The sequence below is a fragment of the Hippoglossus hippoglossus genome, chromosome 14 (genome assembly GCF_009819705.1).
Source record: "Hippoglossus hippoglossus isolate fHipHip1 chromosome 14, fHipHip1.pri, whole genome shotgun sequence".
Lineage (NCBI taxonomy): Eukaryota > Metazoa > Chordata > Actinopteri > Pleuronectiformes > Pleuronectidae > Hippoglossus > Hippoglossus hippoglossus.
In genome coordinates, this window is record NC_047164.1 from 23,828,100 (window position 1) to 23,840,562 (window position 12,463).

The 12,463-nt window shown below is 41.7% G+C and overlaps 1 protein-coding gene across 1 annotated transcript in view; it reads right to left on the reverse strand.

The window, feature by feature from the left end:
• Window positions 1-7,910, reverse strand: part of ntm (neurotrimin) — a 385,813-nt gene extending 377,903 nt beyond the window's left edge. Inside the window, exon 1 of the mRNA XM_034606829.1 lies at window positions 7,668-7,910. Within this exon, the coding sequence (XP_034462720.1) occupies window positions 7,668-7,728 (61 nt within the window). The 5' untranslated portion in view covers window positions 7,729-7,910. The remainder of the gene's footprint in view (window positions 1-7,667) is intronic.
• Window positions 7,911-12,463: the final 4,553 nt, after the last annotated feature.

Below are 12,463 nucleotides of genomic sequence, written 5' to 3' on the forward strand. Positions count from 1 at the left end.
CCTAGAATGAGCGCTCTGCAGGAAATATTGTCAAGGCCCCCCTCTTTGTTCCTGAGCTAGCCAAGTTTATTGTTGTACCATAAAAATCATAAAGTACAAGGATATAACAAAATAAAATGAGATAAAAATAAAAGGTTAAATAAAATAAATGGCTATTGTGTTGCATAATAACCTTAATAATCATTCCTACACACATATTGACTTGTCCTGTCAGTCACACTATCAGCAGCACTGGGAAAAAATCCCACCATGACGGTGAGCCAAATGGACTCCACTGATCTGTGGTGTGACTCGACTTCATTATTATTAGTATTGTGCAAATTTCGGATGAATGTGGCCACTACTGCCCATATGTGAAAAACAAATGGGCTTTATTTATATATCAAAAAATATAAAATAAAGGTTGCTGGTAAAACGATGTAATCGGTAATTCCCTGATCACTGCATTACACTGTGTAGGCCTACAAATTCTAGATTGTAAAACGTTTTGTGAGGTCAGAGCTTTGTGAAATTCCCTGACTAAGAAATTCACAAGAATGGGACAGATGGACAACCTTAAAATGTAATGCCTCAGGCCTGCTATCCTCACCAGCATAAAAAAAATACTTTCAGTGGTTTCAGTCTTTGATTTCAGGGTTCATTTTATGAATAAATATTTTAATAAGATATTTTGTGGACATTTATCCTTTATTCGATAGTACAGAATTAAATGTGAATGGGGGAGAGAGAGTGGGGAAGACATGCAGCAATAGACTGGGTTGAAAACCAAACCTGCAGCCATTGCAGGAGGAATCAAGCCTCCATACATCAGAACCTGTGGTATGCCAGTGACCTGCCCAGGGTGTCTACTGGGATTCCTTACAGGTAGCTGTCATTTTCACAGCATCTTCTACCACACAGAGAGTGGTGCCTGACAAACACTCTTAAGGCCTTCATTTTGAATATTAGTATTGAAACAGACACTGTTGCCATTCTCAAATACAAATGCCAATTTTGCCAGTCATAGCAGACTCAACAGACCAGAATGAGGCAATTTGTATTGTGTGTACAGGGAGCATCACAACACACTTATTTCCATCGCTATTTCATCCACATGGCTAAACAGCAACTATTCAACATCTGAGCATTTGTAAGTGGAAACTTAGAGATGCACTCTTATGGTAAATAAACTACATTTATATAGGGCTTTATGAATCTTAACGACCACCCAAAGTGCTCTAAATTACAATTCACATTCACATTTTCACATTTAGTGCTGTTACCACGAGCACTGTCTATCATTCACACATCCCCTTCACACACTGCCAGCACAGCCGTCGGGGGCAATTTGGGCTTCTGTATCTTACCAACAGACACTTCAACGTGTGGCGGGGCCGAGAATCCAACCACTGACCTTCTGATTAGTGGAAGACCTGCTCTACCTCCTGAGGTACAGCCACCCACCATTATCCGTCTGAATTCAAAATATAGTTATTGCTTGTCTTGTAACACTTTTTTCCAGCTTTGTAAAATACTAGGTCTGTAGTCAACCAAAGAAAATAGGTAGATGTATACTCTTCAACCAATTGATGGGAACTGTGTGAAGCCATTTTATTGGCTTCACACATGGCGTGGATTATTAAGGGCTTAAGGAAGTGCACTGTCGAATTTTGAGCGATTTGGACATGCGATACATTGACTATTATTAAATTTGAATAAAGAGTCAAACACCGCCTTGCCGTTTGTGCATGGGGGAAGAGCAGCATGCCAGTCAGCCTGCAAATGTGTTTTTCTATGTCCTCTGATAACCTACAGGAAAAGGTGTTTTCACTTCCCATACAGAGTAACAAGCTGATCAGATAACCTCCAACGACAGCTCCACTCTGACACTGCAAGTCAAACTTAGCCATACTAATTTACACTGACGGCATATCTCAGAAATCTCTGTCTGTGGAACACATATCAAGAAGCATTCATCTTATCGGCTTCACATTTGAAATGTGTATTGTTAAGGACACAAAGAAGCGCAGTGTCAAATTTGATGTGATTTGGACTCGCAATATGTTCAATATTGATATACTTTGAATAAACCGACGACCAGGGCTCTGTAGCAGCAGGGGATGGAACTCATCAACGTAAGTGAAATTGTCGTTGACGACAGCTGCAGGGTTCAAGGAAATGAAAACTGATTCACAGTTCAGGGATCTGCGTACTGAGTCGAGCTTCACTAAACTTTGAAAAAACATGTGAACAACTCTCTTGCAGATTCTGAAAGAAAGCTGCAACCAAGATCACAGGCCAAGCAAACTGTCCATTTCAAACAGGCATGTTTACAATGGGCACTGCAATAGTTATAAAGAAACATAGAAAACTAGCAGGCTATTTGGAACATATTAAATAGACAAAACATATTTAACAATATGTTAAAATCTGATATGTTCACCCTCAAAACCTCAAGTTTTGGACGGGTAAATGACACAGACTTTAGAGTTAAGCTGCAGATGATGAAAGGTTTCTTCAGTAGCCTGACTAATACAAATATGTATCTCTTCAGTGAACAGAATACTAGTAGACTACTTCATCAATTACATGTCTGTGCACTAGGGAAGTATATCTCTTCTGTGAGAAAGACAACTGACAAAATATCAGTAAGACAGTACTACAACTACGTTAATGGCAATAAATGTATCTTCACCTGTTAGTTTATGTGAGGCCCTGCAGATTAGCAGAAGACTTACTCTGTTCTCATTCATTCAGACCTCTTTTAGTGACAGGCCAATGATAGGCTAACTGCGGCTCACAGCTGGATGCAACAGGTTCATGCCAGACTCAGGGGGCGGGGTTTGAGGAAAGGAAGTAAATCACTATGTGGAGTTGAGGAAGGTTCAGGAAGAGTGCATCAGAGAAATACATCCCAGTGCCTCATGTTAAAATACACACACCAATACATCTTGATAGGAGAGGGTGTGAGGGTGATCTCTTGTTTGAATGGCCTCTCATGGCCAATTAACATGACATCCATTAATAACATTTGGATATCACACCACTGAACACATGTGGTGATATCTGCCTGCATTGTTGGCCATTTCCATGCTCTGCAGCATGGCCTTACGTGTGAGGGTGCTCCAGGGAGACAGACACAAACATGGACGTTCTTTACAACGGCAACTCAGCCTCTTTTTTTCTTTGAGATCCCTGCTGAATAGCTGTATCCCCGAGATAAGAAGAGAACACACTCTACCCATCAACAATGATCTTGATGTCTTTAACAATAGGCTGCATACAACAAGCACACCATGGCTCCCTTACCACCACCCCTATCCATCTCCGCTCTCTCAGCTGGTCATCCAAGAACAGCTGTTGCTCCAAATTTCGATCTAGCCAGCTATAATTCTCGTCCTTGGCTGACACGGACTGATGGAGGAAGGACAAGGGCACAATGCACAGACCTGCGAGGGTCTCGGCCAAAAAAGACTCGAGAGTTTGAGCTGCATCCTGGCAACACAGCCAACACAGTCCTGTCCCAGCCACATAGAGAGAGAGAGGGGAGGAAACAGCCCTCTTTGACAATAAGGCTGCCTCATTACCAGTGTTTATCTTAAGCTGGATTAATACTCTGAAAGAAATGCTCTTATTTCTTTGTCTGGAAAAGAACATGGTTTGCTTCCAATCTGACAATTTGATATTCAAATGTTATTTTTTTGTAGTTGTTGTTTCTATTATTTCTTCTCATTTCCTTTTTTGCATTTTGTTTCCTTTGCGCAAAAACACACAACATCCACTGATGTCAATGTCTGATTGAATACCACCAACCCTTGTTCTCATGGAAGATGATCAACAGTTAGGATTCAGATCCCTGCTCGCAGTAAGCACTCTGAAGCTAGTTGCATATTCAGTCCACTGACAGAAACAGTGTGACTAACTGCAGAAAGGCATGAAGTACTCTTTGTTTGAGCAGCGTCTTAGGTTAAAAAAAAATGAGAGGGAAAAAAAGATGCACACTACTCATTCTAGGCACACACTCCTTGTACATGTGCCTTTTTCATGTATATGACTCTGGTGAATGAAGTCTGCAAGCAGCTGCCTGTGCCAAGCATAATAGATGGCAGAATATCAGGCAGGGCTGAGTTCAGCGAGAGAGCACTGTGACGATAACCTTGACATATTCACGCATGTCTTTTCCCCCTGAATATGAAAAACAAAAGATAGTGTGACACTGACGTACTGCGCATGATGTTGATTGTCTCCTGGAAATGATCGCTGTGTCAAAACAATGAAAGAAAGAAGAATGGTGCAAAATACATCAATGTGAAACTGAACTAATCTTAATTTCGGATAAAGCCTCCCACCTTCTGTTCAGCAAGCTGACGCAGCCCCACAGCAAACCTAGCCTGAGGCTCATCCCCTTGAGGGGCACAGAGAGGCGCGCTTACTCGTGTCGACCGCCATCCAGACGCTCAGTGCTTGCTGCCACAGTGGCTCCAGCCTCAGCCAGCCAACTAGCAGAGCGCTTCAGCCTGGGATGCTTTTTACCATCTCTGTGGATCGAGCCTGATTGGTTTTCTCTGCTCCCATGATTTGCCTTGATCTCTACATCCACCTCACACGCCTTGTTCTGACCTGCAGGGTTCTCTGCGTGTCTCTCTTCATATTTGTGTATGAGCCAGAATATGATTTCTCCCACCAACAGTAATGTGCATACCTGCTTCTATTTCTGATTAACATGAGGTCAGAAATACAAGGAGTTACTTTCTTTTTACTTTGGTAACGTAAAAGTTCTCATTAATAAGTGCTTACAGAAAGGGAAAAAATGAGATTACCATTAAGCATTATCTGGATTTATAATTCTCCTCTTATTTTATAAGCTAAATGCCAATTCAAACTTACTGCTACCAAAAGAACAACTTGAGACCCCCTTAAATCTTGTTGTTGACTTTCACTGATTCAACCACCTCCCCTAGCTAAAATACTGCACCTGTGGTGTGTACTCCAGGACCCCATCACTTTTGGCTGTGGTAACAGGTGCAAGAGACCACACCCAGAGGTGAAACAAGCATAAAACCCTACATCAGACAGGTCATCAAAACACCACCAGCCTGCTGCTGCTTCTTCTTCCACCACAGATCCCCATAGCCAACAAGCCATACATCAAATAATTACTGTAATCCCATCAGTAACAAGCCCAAAGGCCAAAATGAAACGTTTTGCCACTGTCTGAGAAGCAGATGCTTAGGTTAGCGTACAGGGATGTACAAGATTCCTCACATGTCCTGTTCTCTGTTTTCGATGGCTACACCCTGTTGCCTGAATGCAGGACACTGAAGACAACCTTTGTTCCCAAGGCTGTTCAGCTTCTCCATGACCCGTTCTCTGCACTCTTTTTATGGAACGTAATTGTACTACTTCACATATTTATATTTTTTTCAATAAAATGTGACCTCTCCATGACCTTGCAAACTGAAATGTACTGAATTCAAAAGCTTAAAATAAAAAACACAAAGTGGGTTTGATAAAAAAAATAAAAAAAAATGAACCTGTATCCCATCCTAACCCTGACTGTAGGAATGAAATAAAGTCTTTAATAATGAGAGATGGTGATGTGCAGATACCCTGAATACATCTGCTCACCTGTAAATCCACAGATTTTAATCAATTTGTTCATTACCCTCCATGCGTTCTTTGGTTCTGTTTATTTGTTATCTTATCAAAAATTCCCCATATTTGGCTCGTTCCTTATCTGTGGCCAATTCTGTTCCAGCAATGACCCAATTTCCCCATGGGGACCATTTAAGTTCCATCTAATCTAATCTAACATATCTCTGATTCTGCAGGAGATCTGCTGATATGCAAATGTCTTCAACTCATTTGATGCTGTCTGGAGAATGAATTAATCTTGAAATGGGCTGGAAAGGAGCATTTTCCCCAGGTGTATTAAACACAGACATGTGTGACACAAAACGCCTTCACTGTATAGCTGCTTGTTGTTCCAGGGATTTGCGTATTTTGGGTATTTACAGGTAAGCAGGTTCTTTCAGTTGACGCTCCTGCAAAATAATGACTATGATACATTGCAGTATAAGTAATCATATGAGGCATTGACAGTGACCGTATATCCGCTGAATTCCATTAAGTGGGGTTAAAACAAGCTCGCGCTGATCTGCTACGCCACACAGAGTGAAGCACTTGATTTATTCCATCGTTTTCTAACCACTGGCACATCTCAAGTACATAATTAGGTTGAAAAGTGCAAAGAGTCTCAGTTTTGTCTGAGCTCTCTATGCAAAGATAGTGTGCCACTTTTTTTTTGCAGATTTTGAACTGAGTTTCCCTTTGTCATTGTAACTTGTATTCAATGAAAGCTTAATTTAGTACAGCAGTAGATGGAATAGAAATGTACTGATAAAAAAAAGTTATTCTGAAGTCAGCTTGCTTTGGAAAACATAAGGTAACAGGTTCACTGCCTTAATAACGAGTGTCTCTACTTTCAACTTAAATTTCCGTAGCCCATATATAATTCTGTAAAGGCTACAACTACATGATTATATATATTTTTTTTTAAATATGAATATATGGTTAGATTTATATAATTCTAAGTATAAGGGCTCTTTAATCTCTGGTTTCTCTAGTTCATTGTGCAGGACGCACATACAGTATATAAACTATAGAGTGAGGTTCTGGACAGCAGTATTTTGTGCATCTATAAAGAGCAAAGAAATGAAAACCTGCTTCCTTCCTAGAGTCATTGATTCCTCCACTTCATTCATGTCTTCACCGGTCTGTCTATTTATTCATTTACCGGTGACTTCTGACTGACTTCATCAAAGGAGAATTCAACAGCATCCATGTCTCCCCGACTCCCTGTTGTATTGTTTGCTGAAGAAGGAGCTCCGATAGCAAACAAAGGCAAACACACAATAGGTTGATTGTGGCTCATGCAGATGCAGTTTTCATCAAAGGTGGCTTTTAATTGCTTGTTTTAAAGTGCGCCTCCATCGAGCCACAGTCTTCTCGTTGGATTGGATTTTTAATGTCAGGTGTAAACAAGGTCAGAAGCACTGAGCCGCCTCACTGCTCACCGTGCAGCAGCCAGCAACTCTTGCCTGCCCGCAGGACGCATGGCTTAACTTGGATGACCTGAGCGCGCAGTCAATATGGATTAAGAACTAATGCTTAATCAACTTTGCAGCAAAGACCTCCCGCCCGGCAGTCTGACCGTGCGTCAGGATGATCCGCGGGCAGCAGGAGCCACAGGCGCAAAAAGGACAGCCGCACAGTGCAGGTGCATGGAAGTACAGACTGCGGGGCTGCAGCCGCACAGACCGACAGCACATGAGTTCTGTTCTTCTGCTTTTAAGCATGGAAACATGCGCGCGTGAAGCAACACTGACACAGCGGACAAAGATCTTGGCAGGGCTGAACTTTCGCAGAAGAGAGGAGGCTGCCGTAGCCTGATATATAACTGGTGTAAAAATACATTGAAAGCACAGTACAGATAGTTCGAACCACGCCACTGGCACCAGCTCAGCCGCACTTCACTAATCGCTACATTTAAGCTGCGGCTTACACGGAAAACATCCTCAAGTCAAACGGAGGCAAGCAGAGTGTCCGCGGCGTGCGCGAGCCACTTGAAGAAGTGACAGACAGGAGCGATAACAAGTGCTCCCAGGAGAAGACCAGCCATCACTTACCTTGCTCCATCAGCAGGACGGTCATCCCGACCAGCACAGCCCAGTACACAGGGTTCGTCATGGTTATCGATCTGTTTGTCTGCTGGTGTGATGTCGCCTGGCTGGGAAGAAAAAGAAATAGCCTGCGAGTGTCTGAAAATCCCGAAAAGTGCTTTTCTTCAAGTCCCCGGTGCTCCTGTCTGACTGTAAAGCATCCACCAACGCAGCGCTCCACAAAGTCCCTCCTCCAGCTCAGAGCCTATTGGCAGCGCAGCCACAGACAAGCCCGCGGCACTGACACGCAGCACTGCCGGTGTGCGCGCTTCCAGTAAAGGTGCTGAGACGGTCCCGCAGTCTGCGAGAGCGGGTGGTGCTTTTATTGTGGAAGGTGTAATCCACTCGCTTCCTGTCCTGCCCCGGTTGGATGCAGCGAGCTTCGCGTCCCTCACTTCTCCACTGATGGAAACCAGCTCATATCCTCCTCACCTACCGCGGGCTGCTTGTCTCCATCCAACACATGAAGCGCCCGTCAGGAGAAAGATGGACGTGTCCAGGTGACGCGCGATCTTGATGCAGTTTGTGGTTTTCCAACGTTTATCAACGGGTTAGTTTCTCACAAACAAGAAAGACCAAACATTGTGTCTCATATTCAGTGCGTTTTGAGAAGAGTGGCCCGGATCTTTTAAATTTGATCCATATCTTCATGGGTCTGCTGGGATTTGGCTCGATCGCAGACTTTGAATAGATAAATCAACTTTCTTCTGGCAGTCTTAGTTCCATAGATGTATCACAGTTCTAGGGGATTTGTATCCATACGGCACTCTGAAATCGTTTGATGCCCCGAGACAACAATTTCATTTGCCCCACAATCAATTTTGGACCCACTGGTACACATTTTTGGCTCCCCCTCAGTGGCCTTCCCTCATGCTGAAACCCGAGAGGCTGTAAACATTTTTGGACATGGCCACAAAGCTTATACCACTCAATGATTCTCTCAGCCTCTGAGTCCAACATACCGTCACAAGAAGGATACTGTCTATTCTCTGGACCTGCTTGAAGTTTCAGTACTTTTTGTCTGCTATACATATCACGGTGCAAAAAATGATTGGCTCAAATATCCCTTTTTCTCACAGTCCTTTTATTTTTGGTGAGCCCAACTAACTTTAGTCTCTTTGTATGGTTTATATGTATATAAGTTTATGTTTTCCTCACATTATTTTTGTCTTTGTGGATTCTGTTTTTTCTTTCTTTCTTTCCTCACTATTTCAGGTCAATTTTATTTACCCCTTGTAACATTTGTGATGATTTTATCTGTTGTGAAAAAACTAAAAACTATGAATCATATAAAAAATTATGATAATAAGATTTCCAGCCCTCAAACAACCAGCAGATGAGCCAGGTTGGTTGTCGGCCTGGGGGTCCATTTGTCCCAGAATAAAGTTAAGGGATGATAATATGGATAAGAAGATGATACTTTTCTTATTTTGTTGATTTTTCACTCAAGTCTGCCTTTTATTGTGATGTGAAGGCTGGTTTTACATCTTGAGACCTCTAATAAGGGAGACATGGGGACAACTAACTGCATTAATCTCGGTTACTCAGTCTATCAACCAATTAGCTTAATATTATACTGTATATGGTGTGTATTTCGAACTAAAACAGTAGAAATTGTTGTGTGGTCTGTATTGGCTGTTCATCTTTAAGAACTTGTTGCAACTGTCCCCAGCCTATCAGCCATATAGCATACCAGGTGCTAGTTACGTACACTGACCATGACACATTTGAACTTGAAGGTCAAGAAAACAATGATTCAAACTAAGAAAAAAAGACCAGGACAGTACGGCAAATATGGAGGTCATGAAGAAGAAACATTTCAGGTTCGGTTACTTCGCTTTACTTGCAGTGCGTGCTGAGAAAAGCTCTAATTTCAAACAGCAGCAGAGGCAGCAGCCAATCAAATTACATTCAAACAAATACTCAAACCCAGGCGCAAGCAAATCAAATCACGTTAATGCAAATGCAGGTCCTGTGAAACATCAAATGTCAGAAAGAGCCTGGACAGTGGAGACAGGGGCAGCTGGTGAACCTGTGGTCATCTGGTTGTGTCGATTCTTTCCTGTATACTTCACGTAAGCATTGCATGGACAGCTTGCAAGACACGACAGCACAAGAGTCGACTATGTTGCATGTCCCAAGCAGGAAGCTGTGATTGGCTGTTGTCATTACGATGTTCATGTTAGCACTTAGCATCAAGCATGCCCACCTTCAAGAGTTAAAGCTATGAGGATGTGTGAGCGCTCAGTGAGACTCGTCTCCCCTGCTGAAAATGATACAAACTGAAATGGGATCACTCTTGGGTTGAACTGCTCAATATCGCTTCACTTTGAAAGGTCACAAGCCAAACAGATTGGACACACTCTGTATGTGTTTGCGGTGCAACACAAGTAACTCACTTAATCACTGGACACCCGATTCCTGACTTTGAGAAAAAAAAACACCCTCTGTTATAGATATTCAAAAATCTGCAAACACACGATAAGGACAAGTTATCATGTGTTGCAGCAGAGCATTCAGGAATTCAACATGAGAGAAAAGCAAATGGAATAGAAGGTAATACAACTTTCTGTGCACCTCTGCACTTCAAATATAGGAGCTTGATTTTTAAAGGCAAAAAGCAAAGCAGAATTATCAGCAAACATAATATATTCTTCGTGTAAACCCTTTTTGCTGAATTCCAACAAGATGTTATTACGAGGTAAAACTTCTCAGGACAGCTTTGAAGGACAGCAGAGAGAAAAAAGAATAACGTAAAAATCAAAATTCATGAATTCACTCGTCAGAAGGTTTTTCTGTCTGTAGTGCAGTGGACATATTCAGAGACACACAGGCACAAATGCAATCCACCATTCAAACTACAGACAAATATACGGAATGTGCATGTTACAGAAAATACAGAACAGTCACTACAGCGGCGGTTTTGTCAGAAGTTTTCCAATTCAGCCACAATAGAGTTTAGTCCAACAACACAGATGACAGACAAACATGCGATTTACATGCCCCATTAATCACATAACATTTCTTCCATTTAAACAAGCAGTGTTTTCCATATAGGTCCAGTTGCAGGTGAGAACAATTATTGTTATTTTCTAACAGAACTGGTAATCTGCATGTCAGTATCTTAAAAGTTGATCTCATTGATCTTGTCAGACATAACCTGCAGTAACAGTGCATGCCACTGCATCCTTTGCAATTACTGCAGTGATGGTCTATTAACAAGAGCACAAGCTTACAGTCACTTACTTCTGCTGTTGTTGTCTGTCTGTTCTGATCCTGCATGTCTGCCCCCTGGGGGATTTTTATTTCCTCCGCAATTCCATTAGGGAGGTTATTTGTTGTTGGTATGAAAAACAAATTATACAGTTTTATGGACGTAGACATGCCCAGTATGTTTTGTATCATTTTTTGTGTGTCCTCTAACGAAGCCTGGAAGTTTTCCAGCATGATTTCCCACATTTAATATGTTTAATTTAAGAGCAGCGACAAGCAGAGCATCACAGTTATATGCAAAGGTGAAAGCAGTGAGGGGAAACTAAAGTTGTTATAAACCAAGGCACACAAACCAAACACTATGATTGTTTTAAAATTATATTTCATGTTTATGCCCTAACAAATATAAAAACAAGACACGAACTGCTCTTAAACTGGAGTGAGTATGCAAGATGAATATCCAGGTAGAGGTTGTAATTGAGAGGATTTAATTGCTGCACCAGCGGGATGGAGTGACTGCATCAGACTTCATCATCCCCCTGATAAATGACATGAATACATCTGCGATGACATATGCCTCCTATTGCGTTTGGCTTTTCTTTTCTGATCTTTCAGTTCTTTTCTTTTTAAATAAAAGGTGATTTATGATTATGGTTCTGTGTTGATTTACATATTTCTGTCTGTGTCGTGTGCCTGTTTTATATGTAATTGCCCACATTACTGTATAATTGTAATGCAGCACAAATCGCTCCTTTTAGCTGTGAGGGAGTGCATTATAAATATGGACGGCAAACATTTTCCACATGTTTTTCTTATGAGCACTTCTTGGAATGCATGTTGCTGTGTTACAGATTGAGCTTGTGATGTCCTCCCATTCCATCTCATGTCTTGTCCTTTTTCCTTCTCCATCTTTAAAAGCTTTACAAGATGCATCGGTGGTGAAGGTGTTCATTAATGATTCACTTGAAATGTACAATGATAAACAGTACTAACGTGGACAGGGAGGTGTGGTTCATTGGCAGGTGCCTTTTTTCAGTTTCAATGCACTCGTCACCAAACCTTTGGGTGTGTTCACAGGAGCTAAATCGTGTTTAGTGTCCACAGCATCAGGTTATACAACACAACACATACTTACAGAAACTGTGGCCATGGCTTTCTCAGTGTTCCCTGCAGTGATATGTGGCTAAGACAGACACTGTGACTGGGAAGATGATTAAAAATAAATATTTCATGGTATTAATGAATGTCATTTGAACTAAACCGTCACCAATTTTCAGCAAGGACACCAATTAACCACAACATCTCTAGGTCATAAAGTAGGTGCTGCAAGAGTACAATGTTATTACTTCTCTCTGGATGCTTCCAACAGGTCTCTGGTGCTTTGAGGAGTTTTATTTAGTCATATTTTGGTGAAACTGTGAGTGTTTGGAACAAACTCAACATACTGACAGAAACATAAAGTGGATTAAGCTGAGGGAGGGGATAGAGAAGTTACTGGGTAGGACTCTCTTAATACTGTTTTTATAGTTTTTTTTTTCAGCTACTATTCT